At 40.1% G+C, this 21518-nt stretch overlaps 1 protein-coding gene across 4 annotated transcripts; it reads right to left on the reverse strand.

Moving 5' to 3' along the window:
- Positions 1-85: 85 nt before the first annotated feature.
- ASRGL1 (asparaginase and isoaspartyl peptidase 1) lies at positions 86-20758 on the reverse strand. 4 transcript variants are annotated; one of them, XR_011328369.1, is made up of 8 exons: positions 20603-20758; positions 19089-19331; positions 15452-15594; positions 10245-10399; positions 5940-6058; positions 4373-4442; positions 3877-3987; positions 982-1221 (listed from the first exon to the last, which is right to left on the reverse strand). XR_011328369.1 is itself a non-coding variant. In XM_069804615.1 (7 exons), exons 2-7 carry the CDS (start codon positions 19273-19275, stop codon positions 986-988), a joined length of 951 nt encoding a protein of 316 aa, XP_069660716.1. In that variant the 5' UTR covers positions 19276-19303; positions 20563-20750; the 3' UTR covers positions 86-985. The 4 variants fall into 4 exon arrangements, 3 of the variants coding, with proteins under 3 accessions (XP_069660716.1, XP_069660715.1, XP_069660714.1); XM_069804615.1 differs by lacking the exon at positions 4373-4442 and having other exon boundaries at positions 86-1221; positions 19089-19303; positions 20563-20750; XM_069804614.1 differs by lacking the exon at positions 4373-4442 and having other exon boundaries at positions 86-1221; positions 20563-20749.
- Positions 20759-21518: the final 760 nt, after the last annotated feature.

The raw sequence follows: 21518 nt of genomic DNA on the forward strand, positions 1-21518 counted from the left end.
AAACTGTATTAAAGGTAATGCAGAACATCAATTCTTTTTTAAAAAGAAAACCTCTCCAGAAAACATTTCAGACTTCAGACAAGAAGCTTGTTAAGAGGCAGTTTTATTTGTTTTAGTACAGCTTGCTTTTATCACTTGATTTAGATAATTATTTTTCCAGTTAATCTCCGTCTCATGTTTACACTTAAAAGGTGCCTATCACCTTTGTATTTGAGTAGTAAAGATTGCTGGTTTATTTATATTTATTCAAATCATGACTTTCTTTATTACTACTCCAGATACTAAGTCAATAATATCTTTCCTGTTAACTATCCCCATATACTTCGAAATATTGTAGCCTACTTTGTTGTGGTGTCTGTTTTTTAATTGTAGGTCTGATGCCAATGAATGGAATAAAATAGGACTCCTTAGAAACACCATGTTTCCCATGTCTGGAGAAAAGTTATTTTCTTTACTTCATTATTATTTCCCCTGACAGTTACATCAAGCCTGTGACAATGACGTAGTCTTAACTCTTCACTGCTGTTTGGTGGTATTTCACTGACAGTTAGCATTTTGTTATCATGGGATGACTGGAGAGCAATGCAATTTTCAAAATTAAGTTTTTAATTAATAGGTATTAATCTCTGAAATCATCCTGGCAGCAGTCTCTGAGAATGGGCATGGAAAGGAGTTCCTCTAATACGGAAACTTAGGCTCCGTTTAATGTAGGATTCAGGCATGGTGACCAGGAAACCTACTGACCATTCTCTTTCTCATCTAGAAAAGGAGGATCTCCCGACTTCCCAAAGGTATTAATAAACACTACACATATATCCATGACCACTGAAGAGCTATGCCCAGATTTCATTTTGACTGTAAATGTGGCAATGTCAGTGAACCAATCAAGAGAGTACAGGTCTTTCAGAAAGACGACATCAACTGTCATTGTCCTCCAGCAAAAACTGGAGATCTCCATTCTACCTCAGTCAATATTTCTTCATCCTCAGAATCCCTCACTTTCCAATGTAAGTGCTTCATCAACAGATTTTGTATGCCTCTCCCCAGCATAAATCCCATAATGCAGCTGGTCATCCTTTACAGTAGCCCAGGACATCTGCTTGGTGGAGAACCTTGCTGCCCACTCTCCTGAATTGTTAACAACAATGACACCCCCCAAGCCCCCAACTCGTGTCTTCATGTAGTCTAATGCAGTGTCAGCAGCCATCTCTGGTGACAGTCCTGAAACAAGGAAGAACAAGATAACTTCATGGTGTCTGTCTTGAAATAAGTTTTAAAATTCCCTTCAAGTTTCACCCCTTCCAAAGAACCAGCCAAATCTAATTCCTCCTTCAACTAAATCAGCAAGAAATTTCCAATGTAGCAAAGGAACTGTTTATAGGAAGGCCCTGGACAGTTGCTAATAGCTGCTATGGTATGGTGCTGCTACAAAGACAGGATTTAAATAGCTTCAGATTGTAATTTAGTTTCAGTGTTTGATATAGACTAACTCATCAACTCTATGTTCAAGACACAGCATTTCTTATGCCATCATTTGAAGGGAAAAATGCCAATCTGCACGCTTTCCATCAAAGGTTTGTCACAAGGTAGGTCTAAAGCATTTACAATTTGGAAAAAAACATGTTAAAGCAATCAAAAATTTCAATCATCATCTATGTTCCAAGTCCACTGGCTGCAATGGAGCTCAAAGCATGTACTTCACACTGTCGTAATTTATCAAAAGCAGACATCAAACATTACTCTTCCTGAAACTTCTGAAAGTATCAGGCAAGACGAGGACTCAATGTACTACACATCAGAGAAAGGACCAGCAAAGCAACTTTATCTTTTCATTACAGTTAATTCATATTAACAGGACTATTTTCTAAATAAAACAAAGTTAATGTCTACATCATACACACAAGTCTGTAATGGCTGCAGAATATTTGTTCACTACAAGTTTGAATGTATATTCAGGAATGCAGTTGGCTCAGCCTAATTGTTCTAAGATATATACCATCAGTAATGTTATGCAGCTTAGATTGCAGAACAAAACCTGACCTTCATGCCTTCCCTCCAAATTTTGAGTTAAAACCAAACAAAACCAGCAGAGTCAGAATTATTCACAGCACTGGTGACTGACAGGATAAAGCTCCTTTCTCTGACGTTACGAGTGACACTGTGACTATTCAAGTCAGTGGCACTGACTTCAAAGGGTCAGCATTTCACTGTTTGATTTTTCATCAAGACAACAGCTGCCACCATAAGACAGAGATTCCAACAGCTGTTAAGACTGGCAAAGCAATTCACTCCTGAAATATGAAAGCAAGTTTCACAACGTTGGTCCAAAAGAAGATATTTACTGTGTGAATTACTGAATAGATGAACAGAATTATGAAAGAGCTCTGTAGTTATTCTTAAATATGCAACTTCAGTTGACCGTTCAAGGACTCAAAAAGTTACAGTAACTTGAGGGTTTGTTTTCAGTGCCTTCATGGAAACGTGGGGGGGGGGGGAAGTCTATTGCTGACGTATTTTCCTGGCAGCTGAGTTATACTTCTGGGCAGGATGAATGAAGGTAGAGCAAGCATGGGCAGGGTGAACAAGTGCAAACCAATTAAACATGCACACATGTGGGTTCATTTTCTTTTTTCTTTTTCTAAAAAACTTTTTAATTTGAGCCTCATTTGCCTTTCATACTGATTGATCACAAGCCAGGTAACTGCTATCAGCGCATAGGTTTTGCAATGCAGTTAACTTCAAGCCAGAGAAGAAACTGGTTTACACAGTTTAGACTAAATACAGCTTAGAAGGCCAGTCACAAATTGAATAGCTAGGGACATAACAGAGAGAGTAAGGGGAGATCATAATGTGTTAGAGCTTTGGGAAACAATCTGTAGGTTGTATTTTATGCTGAAACTATCACATTAGCCAAGAGATTTACAGAGAAATGCACCCATTATATGCAAACAGCTCTATAAAGTGTAACAAAAATATTGTCAGCTGTTACTTGTCTCTCTACTTACTGCTTCTCCAATGAAAATGTAAATTGAAAGTTTTCCAACTATTTCCACTTCAGTTGATCTCAAAGCAAGCTACACTGTACTGCTCAAAAGCTACGGCTTTCTAAAAATAATGGTGATATCTATATTAATGGTTCTTCAACTGCATGCAATAGAAGTATGTTGTCTGGCTATGTTTACAGGCTGTAATATAATCAAGGGGTTAGATGACAGACTAACTCATGAAGGTAAAGCTCCAAAGGGTCATCTCACAGTCAGATTATATTACAGTCACATAAGACATACTGTGTCAGCTGTTTACCACATACCCACCCAGTCAGTTTAGTGTATTTTCCAAAACAAAATGAAAATTTAAATCATAGTTAAAACATCTTAAAAGCATTTCTGTTGCTATAATCAGAGTTGTTAAAATAAAGACCTTTACAGTTTATTAGAAAGGTGATATCCTATGCTTTCCTTATTTCAGCTCTGATTATCTATCTCTAGCCCTCCTCTACTGCTTCCTTAAACATATCTTCCTTTTACTTGTTCTCTGTTGCTTTGTTCACAAAATTTTAGTTTAAATTTGGGAAAAAATTATTAAAGAGAACTTCAGTTAAACAAAAGTAGACAATAATGTCTTCCAACCTACATTAATCTAAAGCATGATTAAACATCAAGCAGCATAGATATTTCTGTCCACTTAAGGCTATTTTAGATTTATTAATACTTTAGTACTTCATTTCATTTTTAAAGAGAGGTGACCCATCCACATAACCCTGGGAACAACTCTTCTGACAACCGTTGTAGGATGATAAGTACATAAACTGAAACCTGTCATTAGGCAACGTTTCCTAGCCTCATTATTTCAACTCACAGGAAGTTTGGAATATACCTTGCTCCATGTGATAGAGGATCAGTCGGGCTAAGACCACTTTCATAATGCTCTCTCCGTGTCCTGTGGTTGAAGTGGCACCGGAGCGGTTATCAGCATAACCTCCACTTCCTTTTCAGAGAGGAAAAAAAAAAAAAAATAGGCAGCAATGTTCTGTAATAAAATCTGCAAGCTCTGCATTGTTTAAAATTGGTACTGAACATTTCTTCCTAAAGGGCCGGCAGTTCTGTGCACACCTGGGAGCAAAGTGTCAGTAACAAACTTCTTTCTCATTTCTGCATCAGTTTGAAAAGTAAAAAACATGAGAGAGAGCAACAAGAGCTGGATGAAGTCAGTTGCCAAGTTGAGAGAGCTAGAAGACTAGTGATCTGCTTGTGGTACAAGAAGCAGAAGCAGCAGGGATAGGCAAAAGTATCTTCCAGAACAGGAAGGGACGGTATATTGAGCATCAGCAAACTAGTGATGGGATGCAGAGTGCCAGGTCATACAACATTACCAATTGAGAAGATATGAAGGAAGATCTTGTGAGGACATTGGTGAATTTACCAAGTTTGAGGGGAACTTATCTGCAACAGAAAAAGCAGGTAAGAGATTTGAAGAGCCTGGGCCCTAGTGAAGCATCACGAAGCACCCCCGAAGGATCTTGCAATCCTCACCACAAGCAGTGTTTCTTCTGTTGAACATGCTCCCCCCCCGCCCCGCTTTTTTTTCCTCCCATCCTTGTTTTGCTGGCATATTCCACACCCTGCTCACCACCAAGCTTCCGCTTGCTCAACACCCATGTTTCTAGCACATCTCCTAAGAAAAATATTTCCCAGGAGCTGGGGAGGAACATACCACAGCATTATAAACAAGGTACTGGGGGAGGGGAAAGCAGCACAGAAGAGCAATGAAAGTTTCTTCCCTTCTGTACTTTCTTGATCAGATCAGACCCTTTCAATGGAACCCGATTTACACATGGAAAAACACTGCCACAATCAGTCTGTCAAAGCCCCCTTTCAAAAGGCTCTAATATTTAAAAGGACAGCTAGCATTTCTGTATCCAATCCTGCAGATGTCTACTAAGAGCAAAAGTTACAAGCAATATGCTCAAGAGTGCCCAGGTTCACTTGTCCTTCACAGACCTACGTCCCATACTATAGGAGCCCTGAACATGATCTACACAAGAAAAGGGTGCTTGCAGTCAGAAGGCTGCAGTCAGAAATGAAGCTGAAAATCATTGTCAAAATGCATGCAGAGGGTACCAAAACACAGCAACTTAGGGTGCGAGAGAAAGTTAGTATTAGTTTTATAATAATCATGTACTGCCAACAGCAGTGCTATTTGAGTTTGGAACATGTTTTACTAAAAATAATTATTTTTTAAATCCCAACTGTATGGTAGAACTCTGAAGCAATCAAATGGCAAGTCTGTCCCATGAGAGGAGGAAGTCTGCGGAAAGGATTTCAAATGTCTCTTTGTACTTGGATAAGAGATCTCTTAAAATATTTCCTTTATTCCACACCGCATCTATTAGGCTCTGAAGCAGTCTTATCAGGGCTCTCTAAGAACAGGAATTTACTCAAAGTTGCCAGTCATTTTACAAAATTGGCTCACTCCTATAATGAACAGTAATTACAATTACACCTACTTCCTTAAGTACCAAGGAAACAGCATCTTAGTATGGAACAGGCTACATTTTTTGACTTAGCTGTAAGCACAGAAATACAAAAGGAGAGTTTTATCAGAATGAACAGACAGGAAATAGAAAAAAAAAATAATGTTAGCATTCAGGAAAGGACAGAAAAAAGGAATTCCCATCCCCATTTTCCAGACAGAAAAGTGTTGGATTATGATAATAATGACAGCACTACACCTCTACTCCCAATCCTTACTTGCAATCTCCACATTGTGTTAAGGAGCTTCAGCTTTGATACATTTGAATGTTAGACCTCCATTTCAGATGTACCAGTATTTATGTTTCATTTCACAACTGAAAAGGAGACTGTGCAATACTTTTTTGCTTTCTTTTTTTCTTTCTTTAAATAAGATACCTCCAAAAAATGAGAGGCAAGACCCCATACCTATGCATGCTGTGTCACCAACACGGCCAATCAGTTTATTAGAGAGTCCTCCAGTGGATGTTGCACAAGCTACATTTCCTTCACTGTCTATAGCAACAGCACCGACTGTTCCAAGGTCTCTGCCAAGAAAAACAGTTCACAAAATTAGGTAGAATTAAAGCATACCTGCCAAAGCATGTTGCATTTCTTCTCCAGGTAACTTTAAAAAAGATTACTGCAAAAAAATTACTGCTCATCATAAAGCTATTTTTTACCATGCTTCTCATTACAAAACCAACAAGCAATATGCAACAATTCTCATAGCTTTATATTTAACAGAGTAGAAAACACTCAATTTTTTTTCATCTCCCCCCATGACTGCTTTATCTTCGTAGCATGGAAACTTTGATTTGGGGAGGCAAAAACCCACGAAACAAAAGCATGCAGGGCAGAAATATTTTTAGCTATCATAGTTCTGGAGTAGTTTTTTGGCTGTGACACACCTGAAACACAACTTTCCCCTAAATAGCAACTCAAAGATGCAAGAATTGTCTCCACTGTCTCAACAGGAGGTTAACCGGAATTATTAATGACAATGCATGTAAACAAGTGAATACAGAAAAGGACAGTAATGTTATGCATGCACTGAATCATTTCCTTCCTGTTCCTCCTCTTTCCTCTTCCTTATTCTCCTAAATGTTTAAATGCCACCAAAAAAAAAAAAAGTTATTTATGTGCCTTTCAACTAGTATTGTTCACAACCCATCATTAATGCAAATTTTCATCTTTGTACTCTGTAGCTACGCAATCTTGAGGTTTAAATCACTTGGCCCGTAGAATCTGTTGAAACCACACATCAGCTTAAAAATCTTCATGCACTGAAGAAAATAGAAGTTTCAACTATTGCTTTATTTCTTCAGCACAGAAAAGTCATATATAATAAGCTGCTTAAAATATACACATGTATTCATACTCAGAAAAAAAAAAAGGGCTATTGTAACTTACTGTAACTGTTGCTGCACTGAGAAGCAAGACATTACTGAGAAGCAACAGTTTTGAGTGTTCCAATATTCCAATCTTGGCAATTCATGCAGGAACATAAAACAGTCTCTAGCTAGGAGAGGTATACCAAAAAAATTTAAATCCCTCCACACAGGAAAAGAATTTGTAACAATCCTTCAAGGAACTGCTCAACAGGAGACTGCAACAGGAATATCTTTGGAAGTTGCTTGGCCACTGGTGAGGGTCTTTCTATAGCCCCACAAAATCTAAGCTAATTAAGTCAGAGTCCTTGTGTACCACGAAACCCACAGTCAATTTCTCAGAGAAGCAACTTCCTGTTCCCTGCTGCTGATGTAAAATATCATACTGTCAGTCCCTACACTTCATTCACAGCAATTCAAAGTTGACTGATGAATCACAGGCCTTACAAACTGCTCTGACATTTATGTGGAGACGGACCTCAACTCAAACTGATATGATGGTGCAGATGGGCTTCCCACCCATCCATCTGTTACAAATGATTTGCTGAAAAGAATATCAGTAAATTCAGTACTCCCTTGCACACTCATGTGGCACCTTTCAACCAACTAAAGTTAGATCCTCCTGAGACCTTAAGAAAGGTGCATCCAGACATACATTTTCCTAAGTATGTATTTACCTTAAGCAATTGTGAGAATAATGAAAGTGCACAAATCACATACGCAGCAGCTATCTGTTTTGGTACAAAAGCTCAACTGGCAATAAATAACAAAGTGAATGCGTCTGACATACCTTATCTGCCGTGGAGCAAACAGACAAATACACTATATTTCTTACTGTCCCTTTAAACTTTTTTATTGCTTCAGTGTCACATATTTTCTTTGTTCATCTTCAGAACAAAGGCAAAGAAGATATAAATAATCTGTTGCATAGCTAGTTGACTCAGAAACATCACCAAGGCAGGCAAACTAAGTAGAGATACCATATTATAACTATCTCTCTATTCGTTAGTGACAGTAGCAAGAACCTCAACAAGTACCTGCAGTATACCAGAGGATGCTATTAGTAATAACGATTTTGTTCAATCAAGAATTATTCTTATATACTGCACAGACTGTGACACAGAATGGATCAGTTGGATTTGTTCATTCCCTTTTGTCTACATCTTTCATTATCCAGTACTCATGAAGTTACATGTACTTATTCTATCCCCATTCAACTAATAAGGCATCTGCTATTTTGACTCTTAGCCCTGCATCAATAGTAGCGTTTTCTGTCGATTGCTATCAGGGCCCTTGTTAATTAATACCTCCTCGAGTTACTCTTGCACTGTGATTCACAGATTTACTACCTTATGGCCAGACTCAACTGCCTTTCTGAGGGGTTCTCAGGCAATCTCCAGCCTTCTTGACAAAGGTATGGTCAGAATCTTTGGAGTGAGAGACTGAAGATAAAACAAACCACATCCTATTCTCAGCAAAACGTGTACAAGATGCCTTGTCGTAAGTGCAATGGAATCATAAGCTTTTAGCATAAATGAATGCACGCTTCTAACCAGCGGAAGAGAAAGGTCTCTCTTCTGGAAACAGCAAACTTGGCTTGGAAAGCTGTGAACCCCCAAGGTTTCCAACATTGTTAGGACCAGAGGACTGGAAGCAAAGTACACACCAACCTTCAAATTCCCAGTGTGATCTGGTATTATCTTGCCTCTGACTAACACTACTTCACCTTCTGCCTGTTCGCCCCAGGCAAGTTTCTGCATAATCACTGTGGACATAACAGGAAAAAGAACATTCCACATGTGATACAGGAACAAATGGGCTTGCATAAAAAAAGACCGGTTTTCAACTTTGCAAACTTGTGCTGATGTTTTGGGCACTGGCTGTCAGAAAAAGAACAGCATGGCTAAGACAGGAAAAAGTCTTGAGCCCTTCAAAAATACACAAGCCTTCTATTATCAGATATTTCAGAACAAGACAATGCTGAAATTGAAGATACCTAATACTGTTACAAGAAAAAAAATAATTAAGCAGTTATAAAGAATGAATGGAGACTCAGAAGCCATGCCATTCCAACTTACATATTCAGGAGACCAAGTGGCAGGAGGGGCTACGCCATCCTCTAATCCTTCATAACTAATTATAATACCACACAGTCCTTGGACAGACCATGGATCAAAAGAAAACTTCTTTTGGATACAAGATGAACTACGACTGAGACCTTATGGTCAAGGAACAACTTTGCTTTGTTTACAAGACCATATTTACACTTGCCTCATGAATTTGTTTTTCCTTCTAGCAATTTACTGACAGTAACACATAGCTTGTAGTTTATAGCCTCATTTCATGGACTTTAATTAAAGATGCCCACAGAAGAAATTTCCTCCTTTTGATCTACTAATTCTTCAGCTCTGCTTCTCTCATTACCGTTTCACAGAACAGATGAACAACATGTAATACAGCATTTATATTATATAATACAGTGCTTTCCTATGCCACAACCATTAACATACAAATGGAAGCTCAAAACAATTTAGTATTTATGCCTACCTCACAGGCATAAAAAACATTTTTGACATTTGATGATTTTGCTTCCTTTCCTGCCCACCTCACCTTCCTCTTTACTTTATATGAGACTTGCTTATTTTTCAAGTGACTTTCGTTTTTCTGTTGTGCAATACCATCCAGTAGTATCCCTCTTCACACCAACCATTACACCAAACTTCTTGGTCAATTTTGTCATTCCTATCTACAATAACCAAAAGCCACAATCAGCACTCAGGAGGAGTTACTAGTCAAAATCTGATGTCGTTTAACTACCTAATCCAGTTTAAAGACACATCTGATCATCTACTTAACAAAGATCAGCTTTATTAATTTTGTATTTTTTTTTCATGGACTCATTTTAAAATGTGGACTGAGGATATTTTAGAATCACAGTTCCTTCATGGAAAAGAACTATACAAAGTGATGCCTGCTGTTTATTAAAGCTGCTCGATAAACTGGTGATTTTAAGAACAATAACAAGTTCTAACCTTGTTCTCCATTAATGCCACAAAACCTATGCTCTGTCAAAGTGACTGACAATCTTAAGCATCAACAAGTTTGTTCAAGTTTGTTCCAGTCACTTACACTTGAGCAAATTAACTGAAAGCTTGATTTTTCATTACTTTCACTGAGGACATACTGTGAAGACTGTATCAAACCATGTAATACTTGGAACTGAAGTATTCTCAAGTCTGCATACAGGCCTTCAAGCTTTGGTTTGTTTGTTTTTTTTTTTAACTGATAGCATAAATTAAATTACCTGAATTTAAAAAGAAAAAATATTTTACAAAAACCCTACTTCTGAAACTCTTCAGGGTTGGAATCTGGCTCAAGGTTCTTCTTCCATCTCTCCCGGGATCTCTCGGTTATGAGTTTCTCCCCTGGAGTCTCAGGAATACCCATGGCCTGAGCAAAGAGGTGTGCACCATGGTCAGTCAGCAGCATGTGCTTCGTCTGCAGAAGACAGACAGGAGATTCACTGACAATTCTTGTTTGGTCTTGTACTGAGCAGTTTTGTACAAGCACTCTTTATTTTTAGAAGTATCCACACAAAGAAAATTCCAAATTTTGTTTTATTTTTAAACTTTCTAGATTTCTATGCCTACATCCTCTTCCACTACCTGAAAAAAATTTCAGCTCTCCAAAACACAAACTTTCATCAATAGTAGAAAAGAATTGCATTTATCTATTTAATACTTATAATGGGAGAAAGAAAAATTGGTAAACTTGCTCTTTTGCATGCAACTTCCTTGTACTGTTTCCAGTCAATCATCAAATCACTACTTAACTGAACTGTTTTGTCCGGTTAACTAAGAGATCTAGAAGGATTTTACTCAGAAGGAAAGAATGGTAAATAAATTCCTGTTCTGTTTGAAGGTATTACACCTCGTAAGAGTACAATAACCAAAAAATGTAAATATCATGCACTGAAGTGTTTCTTAACATCAGCTCAACCATTTTATTTTAAGTATTTCCTTCAACTAGCTGCTACTCTTACAGACCCAGAATTTCAAATTCAAGAATGGAATACTGTTCTAACAGGTTTGACCGAAAAATGTTTGCTCTCTTCTAACATTTGCAGAAGCTCTATTTTGATTCCTTTATTTAGCAAAGCACTTAGACCAGATTTTAAGTCAACAGCCTTAGTTAAATCCATGCTTCAAAGTCTGTACAGCTTGGTTAATTCACGTTTTAGAGAAACTTCCCAGATAAATTTGTTTCATTAATCCTTATACTTTAGTAGGACCTCTAAAATCCCCCCCCCCCATTTTTTTTTTTTTTTTTTTTTTTTTACATCTGTTTCCAAAAATAAGCATCAACTTCTTGGACCACTACACTGCTGTTAATTGCTCATCAAAGCCCAGGAGGGTTTTGGAGAAGTGGTGGTCTGACTATACCGTATGGAGTCATTTCAGAGCACAGCACCTAACTTCAAGCAAGCTTTTATGTCCATGCAGCAGCACAGCACACAGGTACCAGGTGAGGTCCAAAAAGTACAACCACGTGATGCTGGAGGCTGCAGGCCTGCAGAGCCTTGCAGGGCACCAAAGTGGCACATACTCGGCTCTCAGACTGAAGCGAGGATGCCAGAGGTTGGGTATTTCTGTGACATGCTGCATTCCTCAGGACATTTACACTCTCAAAGCTTCAGACTTTTAAAGATGTTGCAGACCATCAACTTCTGTTGATTTCTAAAGCAATGACAAGCAATCACTACTGTGACCAACCCATAGTACTGCATTGTTTTAAAGGATTCCAGCCAAACCCCTTCCCAAACCACGGACACTGATCTCTACTTAAGCTTATTAAAGCCTCTGCACTAACCCCTTCAGATAGTTACAGAAGTGGGAAATGTGACTACACTTTAGAAACGTTCCTGATGTTGTGGCCCTGACATCAGACATTTTTGAAAATTTAAATGCCTTTTTATTGACAAATTAAGCCCTCAATTCATAAGACTATTGCTTTAGGGAACAAGAATAAGGCTTACAAGGGAAAAGTCCTCTGTATATGTGAAAGAGCGGACAACGGGCTTACATGCCGAGTGATGTTACCAGACAGTATGACCTACCTATTTCTAACAAAGCTAGGTTTCTTCCACTTGAAAGCCAACTTCTTTGTGCAATACTGCCCCCCTCTGCCATTGCCACCAAACCACCAGAAGCACACAACCCAATAATTCAAATTGGTTTGGGGTTTTGGTAGGGTTTTTTTGTTTGGGTTTTTTTTTTTTTTTTTTTAGGAAATACAGATGAAGTCAAAATAAAAGTTCAATGTATCAGAAGGCTGTGTCCTTCATCACTTGCTTTCTTCAGCAATTAAGACTGTATATCGTCCTTTAAATAAGTTTAAAAACAAAAAGTTTTATTGTAAAAAATGGAAGTTATTTCTTAAAACTTTTTCAAAGGGTTCCCTCCCATATGCAGGTTCTGATAACATACCCACCTTCCTGAGCTGCGCAAACAAGAAATACGTGCACATAGAGGAAATAAGCTTCTATGATAGGGGGTTTTTTGTTTGTTTTGGGGTTGGGTTTTTTTCAGTCCTCACTGAAAAGAAGGTATCTTAAGGCGCATTTTTTTTTTCTTTTCAACATATCTTACCAATCAAAAGAGCTGGTAGAACATTGCCAAACAACCCAAAAGCACATTTTTCTGTGTCATCCTTCTTCTACAGTTTCATGAATAAGTCTGCTAACTTTCTTAAGTGCCTAATTTTTCTGGGACACAATTATACAAAGTAATCCAAAAGGACAAAAAAATAAATAAAGGATTCTAGAGATCTTACTAACAAACAACAAATGTTGGCAAATTTAGTTAATTTCATGGGAAACAGGAAAGAGAAAATCCCCCAAATTTCTGCAGCTGGCCTGAAATTCAGACCATCACTGTTGTTTATTTAACAACCCTGGCAGTGTGCAGAGCATAGCAAAAATTTGCACCTTTGCCTTGAGAAGTCTATGTTCTAAGCTAAATTCTCCTCTGTCTAATGTAAAGGGCTGGATGATATAGTAGGGGAAAACATATACACGGTTCATGCACACCAATGAATCAGTGCTCTAATGTTCAGAAGATGCCCACCTAATGAAATGTTGGAGCTGAGGGGGATTACATGCCCCATTCAAAAACAAAACAACAAAAAAGTGCCATTTCAATGTATCATTCTATTTTTGTTCACTACATAACAGGAATTGAACTGCTTTCTCAAGGATTTGTTGAATTACTTAAGGTACTAAAAGCCTTCCATCTCTAGAGCCTGCCGTGTTCAACAGCGTAGTAAATAATGAATGGAAATTATTCTGCTGCCCTCCTTTCTTCAATCCCATGGATTTGGACATATTTGAGCCCAGTGAGAATGTGACAGCACACAGGGTAAATGTGCACAATAACAACCTAGAAGAGCCACTCTGGCCACCAGATGGAGCCCATATTGTTCCAGAATAGTAACAGAAATACAGAAAATTACAAGCAGGTGGGGAGGGGTTTTTGGGTTTGTTTGGTTTTGGGACCTCTATGTTTCAAAATTCCTTAAGGCAGTCAGGCATCTCAAAGCCACTGGGAAATAAGCATCCTAACATGCTTAGGACCCCAGGAAAACTAGTCTTATTACCCATGGGTCACAGAGTTGAAAATATTTTTAATTATGCACAGTAAAACAAAACAAAATACACTCCGAAGTGTACTGTGAAATAGCCTGGCTTGGTGTCCCAGAATTCCTGTCCAAGATGAACAGAAGAGTAACATCAGTTGGTATTCCCATTTACAATACCTGATGGAGAAGCAGCAGAAATTCACCTCAAGATACATCAAGCAATTTAGGCCAAAATTTACATTTGAACTTTGTCATCTACACAGATTTTTTTTGCATCTGGGCAAAGAGTAATACACTTTACCACAAAATTTCATGGTTTTAGAGCTACGCCATTGTACTTGGTCCTGTATAGTTCAATTTTATGTTTTCCTTTCAAATTTAGCCTCAACATTTTTGAACACCAGAAGCACCATACAATGATGAGAAAGACCTTATAACAGACAAGAAAGACAAAAGAGAGGTTTTTTTGGTTTGGGGTTTTTTGGTTTTTAAAAAAACACTTTAGAAAGTTATGTTCTCATATTCTTGTCAACTTAAATGGGATTTTGTCACAGAGAAGACAAAAAAAAGTGATTCTGGAATATGAACTGAACAATGGGCATTAAAAGATGTTATCTACAGGAAAAAAACAAAAAACAACCCACAAAAAACATTCCCCCAACACACTAGAAAACAGCTCTCCCCCAACTCTCCACTTAGATTCTCAAATTTTAAAAAACTTCGTCTTGTGAAGCTGCCTACCAGCTATACCTATTCATTTGTTCTAGCCAAATGACAGAATAAAACCAATATGAAGGAACAAAAAGCTTATTCATTGCAAGTTTTAACATTGTCTTCTACTGGACGTACTAGACTGATTTTGAAAGCAGAACCATCCTCCAATTAAGGGCAAAAATAATTCTTATCTTCTTTGGAGGCTGTTGAGGACAAATTACATTTCAATCATCTTTACAGATCACCAAAAGAGGTTTTGCTTTCTCAAAAGTCACTTTGAAAGGTTAAAGAAACATAAATGCTCTTTGTTAATAAGTGTTTCTGCAAACATGAACCCTTTTCAACAACAGGGCAGATGCACTAGCAGGATGAAAAATGTAAACTCCAAAGACAGTACAAACTTTTTGATCCCTGTCACAGTCTAGTAACGGTAAAACAGATGCACATACCACACAAATAACCTACTCCATCCTGAACCATACCAGTTGCACCATTTGTGAAAAATGAGAGAAGTGTGCTGTGGAAGATACTAGAATAACTTCTTAGTGGAGCAAAGCGGGATCAACTTTACGTCAGAAGTCAAGTAATAATCATTTGCTGCCCTGGTAAGTCTGATTCTCTTGGAAAATCTGTCACCATCACATAGTGCTAATGTTATCTTCTACTGCTGGAAGACCATGACTTTGCACTAAGGCATCTGATTAGGTCACAACGGAGGAGGCTGTCTAGAGCAACGTAAGACCACATTACATGGCCAAATATGGTACTGGGTCATTTAATTCAGTTCCATGTCATCGCAAAGTCACCAGTATATTATCCAACTTTAATCTTGCAAGATCAAGCAGAAAATTCAGGGCTAGCATAAAAGCTCTTCAAAAAACAAGTGAACAAAACCAACCCTAAAATCTTGAACACCAGCTGTGAAGATACAGATCAACGTGTATGTCAGTTTCTCCTTGAGCTTCCAATTGCATGGCAGAACTTACATTTCCTTAGAATGCTATTTTTAATAAATACCTCTCAAAACCCCTTAAAATAAAAGTTCTTCAGGGTCATGACCATAGTTTCCGAACACTATCATGTATTTCTCCCTTTTTTCCTGCTTCAAAGTGCTACACAAACATCATCAAGGTGTATCAATATACCGGATGAAGTTCTAAGGGAAAAAATGTTTCATACTCAAGTACGTATTCAGCATACCTTTTCCATGACAAGTCGAGCAAGTTTTATTGGGTTTGCTATACATTTAACTGCAGATACTGCTCCAGAGTCTAAAGTTTTTCCATCCATGATAATGGCATCCATTTCTACTTCACCTTTTTCATTTAGAACAGATCCACAGCCTAAAGACAAAAAAAAAAAAAAAAAAAAAATCAGGGAGAAAGGAAAAAGAAGAAAGTCTTTAAGAGCTAACGATCACATGATTCAATCATTAGGTCTCATCAAGCAAACTTTCTCTTTCCCAGTTTGTTGTCTGACTTATTGAAAGTATCTCCTGCATACAAACAAAACAGCAGAAACACTGCTGAGTATAACCACAAAAATCCAACCATTAACAGCAGTCTCACAGGGTACAACACTTACTTTAAATCTGAGCTTTATAAGATGAAACACACACTTCCAATCCCATCCAAAATGATACACTAGGTATGAGAGTTAAAATGACAAACAATCATGACCACAATTCTTCATCCCCCAGATCACTTCAAGCGTGCATAAAACTATTTTACCTTTACAGTTCTTCCAAAGGAGGATACAATATAACCCAACAAAATAGCACAGTGGTCAATCCTATCAACAGATTAATGTCACATAGCATTCCAAGAAACTGCCAAAATTGACAGAGCAGAATAAAAGTGTTCACTCACTACTGTAACAAAAGCTTGAAGTAACAAGTTCTTCATTACCACATAAAAAACACTAGATTAAGGAGTTAAAAAAAATAAAAAATTAAGTAATAAAATGTCGGGTAGTTATTTTCTTCTATAATTACTGGTGCTATTACTAGCCTAATTGAAAATTAATGAGATACAAAATGAGATAATGCAAATAGCAGGTTTTTTTTTTAAATAATGCCAATAACTGTATCACACGGGAATAATCAGTTGTAAGTCATCAAGTGCACAAGCCTTGCTAATAAGGATGGAGAAGACTAAACCTAAAAAGAAGTTAAAAAACCAAAACAAATCATGGCAGTTGCACAGTAGCTCAGGTAGAAAAGACTTGAATATTGTACAGAGCTAAACCAGGTTTTTTTATTTCTGTTGTCTCCAAAACTCCCCCTGCCACACAGACACACCCCCAAAAAGTTATTTTTTGCTCCTCTCCGACTGCATAAGCTATTCCAGACTTCAGCCCTGCACCACTCACAACATGTTAATATCTAGACTACACTGACCTGTAGAGACCTTACAGGTAACTGCCTTGTCCCACCCATGTTAACATCATTCCTCCAGCTTCTCCTTTATGCTGGTGTAAGGAATAAGTCTTCTTGGTTTTCTTCGATAAACCCTGCCATACTCTTTTAGCTTCCTTTGACAAGGTAGGCTCTCTAGCCCATGATCACGAAACTCCCACTAGAACTACGGTAATCCCATCCCAAGTATCAGTGACCAGAACCATGGTTCCAGGGGAAGCTCTACCAGCCCCCTTCATCACTGCAATAGTAGTAGCCTATGTCTACTGGACATCTCTCTTGGATACATTTTAGGATTTCCTAAAATTTCCTAAGCAGAAAACAGTTGCAGACAGTTCCTGTAGTCAAAGGCCGCTTCCTACAAAAGCCTCTTTTTACAGTTGGTGAAGGGAGACAGGTGCCCTCCAAGAACAATTCATCCCACTTGCCTCAGAGAGCTGTATAGCCACCCTTTCTCATTCCACTGACCACCATGAAAGTCTGTACACCACGGCAAGACTAGATACTAAACTTCAGGTTATCTGAGGTAGGATGAATCCTTCCTTCTATGGTTACAGGCTGCCTTTTCACCTGCCTTCCAGGATGATGGATAAGGACTACCTGTCTCTGAGGCCATGGTACCCATTGGCAGCAGCACTGAAAAAAAAAAAAAAAAAAAGTTTGGCTCACTTGTGAAGCAAAGGGCAGGAAAAAAACCAGAGAGACAACAGAAGACGGAAAATCTAAAGGGACACAAATAATGAAGGTGTCTGACATCAGCCAAATTGCGGCAGGGGTACTGAGAGGAGTACTCCAATTCCCTCTATCTACAAGTAGATAGATCTGTCCTGTAGAGCTGTCCTCTGTCCTGCAAGGGCTGAGGAGGAAAGTGTGCAAGGATCACTATCATAACAGTTCTTCTACCTGGAGTATTCACACCAAGCTAGTTAATACTACTAGTCAAAGAGATCCCATGAAGGAAATATAACCAAGGCCACTTCCTCATCACAAGCAGAACTTGATGACTTCACGACGCTACACAAGTCACTAAAATGGCAGCTTTAGCCAACAGTATAGCTTCTGAGCCTCTCCACCAAAGCCTACATCAAGATGCATCTACACAGCAGGGGTAAACCCCATCATTCAAAAAAAGGACACAACTTGATGCTTATGCCCATTCTTCCCAATATTTACTGTTGTCTCTTAGCAATGTCTGTGTTTTCCTAGAAAATATTACAGTAAAACTGATTTTCTTTTACAAAGATAAATACCACACAGTGAGTTTTAAACAGCCACTCCAATCAGGGCCCTCTTCACATAGCTTTCAGCTCATTTTCGCCAGCTACTGAGAGCAGCTGTATCTAATGAGTGTTAACACAATTAGATGTATCTGTAAGTGATTACCAGACTACTTGCCATTTAGATCAGCACAAACCTGAACAAGGGCTTAAGGCTCAAGTCCAGTGAAGTAAAAATTAAATGAGAGAATGCCACCCTGATGTTAATTATACAATAGTACACACCACACCTGTAAGTCCACTTCATGATTTCAGCTTGATTCCTTTAAAAATCAAGATACTCAACCCAAGTCAATAACAAAACACTGGAAGTTTCATATGAAGTAAAAGCTCTCCCCTGCTCTCAATTACAAGGTGAGAAGGAACAAGAGAATCTCTGCAAACTAAGTGTGCGCATAACCAATACCTATGTTATCTAAATCACTGACAGGTCTGTCTTTCCATGTTCATTCCTGACATACCTTGGTGGAGGTGGAGAAATATTTTCACTGAAATTCATTAAAATAATAAATTTGAGGTCATACAAAGAGGAGAAAAATATTCAACTATTGACATTAACATTAATCATTAGGAAATCCAGTTATGAACCCTTACTGTAGAAATTCATGACTTGTATACCATTACTGCATTATTTCTGTATTATTATTTACAAAATTACTAATTGCAAGCATTACTTAAGAGAAAAACACCTAAAATCCCCAAGAACAGTATTCCTGTGGCAATAGTAAAGGTCAAGCGTTAAGGCTTAAACATTGCTGCAAGCTATATTCAAGTGCCTTAAACGTGAACGTTAACTAAACATATCCTCCATTAAGGAGTCCATGTCTTAAAACTGAATACATAGCACAGTAATGGGAAAGGATTTACAGAAAAGTAATACAGCACCACAAGAATGAAATGGCAGGTATAAAACACTGAAAAATGAGAAGAGTAACTCATCTGCCTAAGTGTACTCATGAGAAACTATGGTACATACCATGCTATTTTATTATACAGAAAAATAAACTATTTTGTGACACCACTATTTACTCCACTGCAATGTGCATAATTCAAAGAAAATGCAAGCCGGCATTTTCAGAAGCATCAGGGCAAAACGCTTGAAATACATGATGATTCTAAACCCACTTAATTCTTGAAAAATTACCTGCATTAAAATGAGGATCATCTTCCATTGATTGTACTGCCTCTTCAACTGCATCTAAGGCACTGCCTCCCCGTTTCAGGATACCATAACCTCGCAGCGCAGCTCTTACAACACCAGCACGACTTCCTTCTTCTCGTTCTTTAAAGATCCGGCCAGCTCCACCATGCACCACAATGACAGGCTTCATCCTGCCAAATTCCCCACAAGGCTTTCAGCTGCACACACAGGTTACTGGTATTTAGCCTGTTTTGGAAAGAAAAGCCTTTAGCATGTGCCCCCTTCTACATGGAGAGAGAAAGACCTGCAGGTTCATTAACAGATACAGTCAGCTTGACTGCAGCCATTTTATCTTTCAGTACTCACACAAAGGAGCTCCTAATTGAAGTCCGGACTGGAGAAGGCCGCAGGCAACTTAATGCAACTGAGGTCAGCCCTGCTTTGGGCAGGGGGCTGGGCCAGGTGGCCTCTGAAGGCCCCTTCCAGCCTAAATTACTCTATAGTCTTATGGTTTAGCATGAACCTGGCCTGGTGACATTACAAGTTACAGAGAAACAAGCATCTGAGTAACCCTTGATCCTGCTAACTGCTCTTCCTGTTAGATGGGTAGCCCCATTGTTTGAGTACAGTAATATAACCAGTGATAAAGTGACTGACCCGACCCGAGTTAACAGCTCAACCAGCTCTACTGCCTGGACTTCAAACCCCTGACCTCTTGCAAAACTTTGTGCTTCGCGCAGGAAAACAAGGTGTTCAAACCTGGCAGTAAATGGTTTGTTGTTACTGCTCACGGCCTCCTACGAGCGGGAGAGAGTGTTGCTATGCATCTTTGGTGCTAGCAATCACGTTTTCGCTTCCAGAAAAAGGCAAAGGAGAAGCAGCCTCATCTCCCACAGAAATCTAGGGCACCTCGCAGACCAAAGTCTCCACGTGAAAATGGTTTCTCAGGGCCAGCTATTTTTGGAGGCTGTGAAGACAAAATCCAACCACCCTTCCCTCGTCCTACGTGCCAACCCTTTAGACACGAGCCTCTCCGTAGTCCCGGACTACCGACAGCCCGCTCCCTCAGGAGCGGCACTTGCTCTCGGGGCCGCTCGCCAAGATGGCAGCGGGAACCCACCACACGAAGACCCGGCCCGTGCTGTTCGGGCGTTACAGCCCCCGGTGGGGCAGAAACGTCTCGATTTTCACCCAGGATCCCATAAGCGAGGCCTTGCGAGGTTTGTTTTTTTTTTTTTTTTTTTTGTTTGTTTTTTAAATTTCAATCGGTAGCTACGCTCTTCCCTCCGCCAGGGTCAGAGGAGGAACTCGGCGCCAGCTCTCGCTCAGCCGCGGATCAAACCCTGCCAGGCATCCCGGCGGCGCCTCGCCTCGCCTCGCCTCGCCTCACGGCGGGGCGGGCCCGGCCCGCACCCCGCCGGGCTGCCTGCCCGCCCGCCCGCCCGCTCCCGGCGCCCCCGCGCCCGCTCAGCCTCACCCGCCCCGGCGGAGAGCGAGAGCGCGGCCTCGGAGCCCACCTGCAGCGCCCCGTCCCCACAGCACACCCGCGGCGGCCCAGCGGACGCTCTACCCGGGAGGGTGCCGGCGGTAGCACGGGGCGGGCCCAGCCGCAGGGGACGGGCAGCCGCCCTCAGCAGACATGGCGCTCGCAGCCGCGCGGAGGGACGCCCGTAGTTAAAATGGCGGCACGCTGCTATTCCCGCCCGGGCGTTCGCCGCCGCCGCCACCACCAGCCCCCACGCAGCCACACACCCCCCCCCCCGCCTTGGCGGGGGCCCGGCCCCGGGCCGCCTGGCAGCGGGTAGCGCCGAATTGTGCCCGTATCGGCTTCGTTCCCCCCTCGGCGACAGGAAGGCGGGAGGGAAGCGGGTTCTCCGGCAGCAGGCTGCCGCGCTGTGGAAGGCGATAGCTGTATCGTGACACCACCTCGTCACCCACCACAGCCTGGTTTCACCTCCAGTTCCATGAGGAAAATGGCACCTCTCCCCCAAAACGAAAGCCAACCGCATGTCCTGTGTGCCCTCTCCTCTGTCCAGGCCAGGCTATTCCCATTCCCAGAGGTCGGGCTGTGGGATGTGAAGTTGAAAGAGGCCGTAGGGGCTGTGGGAGACATGGCGGGTCCCAGCCTACCCTCAGGTTGGCACAGGCCGGGTGAGGATAAGCTGTACGCGGCCGCACGGATCCTGAATAGGCAGCAAAGTCAAGAAGTAAGCTTGCTCTTTATTATTAATATTGTTTTAATTATAGGCTGCTGGTGGGACAAACAGTTGTTTGCTATAAAAAGAGCTACTAAAAAAAGTTCTTCCTGAAAAGGAAAAATACTTGTAAAATAGAGTTCATTAAAAAAAAAAAAAAATCCAAAGTTCCTTATCTTTGCAGTAAAAAAGCTAAACAAAGTTATCTCAAAATTTATACAAACTCTACCCAGAAAGC

This window comes from Haliaeetus albicilla, chromosome 17, assembly GCF_947461875.1.
Source record: "Haliaeetus albicilla chromosome 17, bHalAlb1.1, whole genome shotgun sequence".
Taxonomy (NCBI): domain Eukaryota; kingdom Metazoa; phylum Chordata; class Aves; order Accipitriformes; family Accipitridae; genus Haliaeetus; species Haliaeetus albicilla.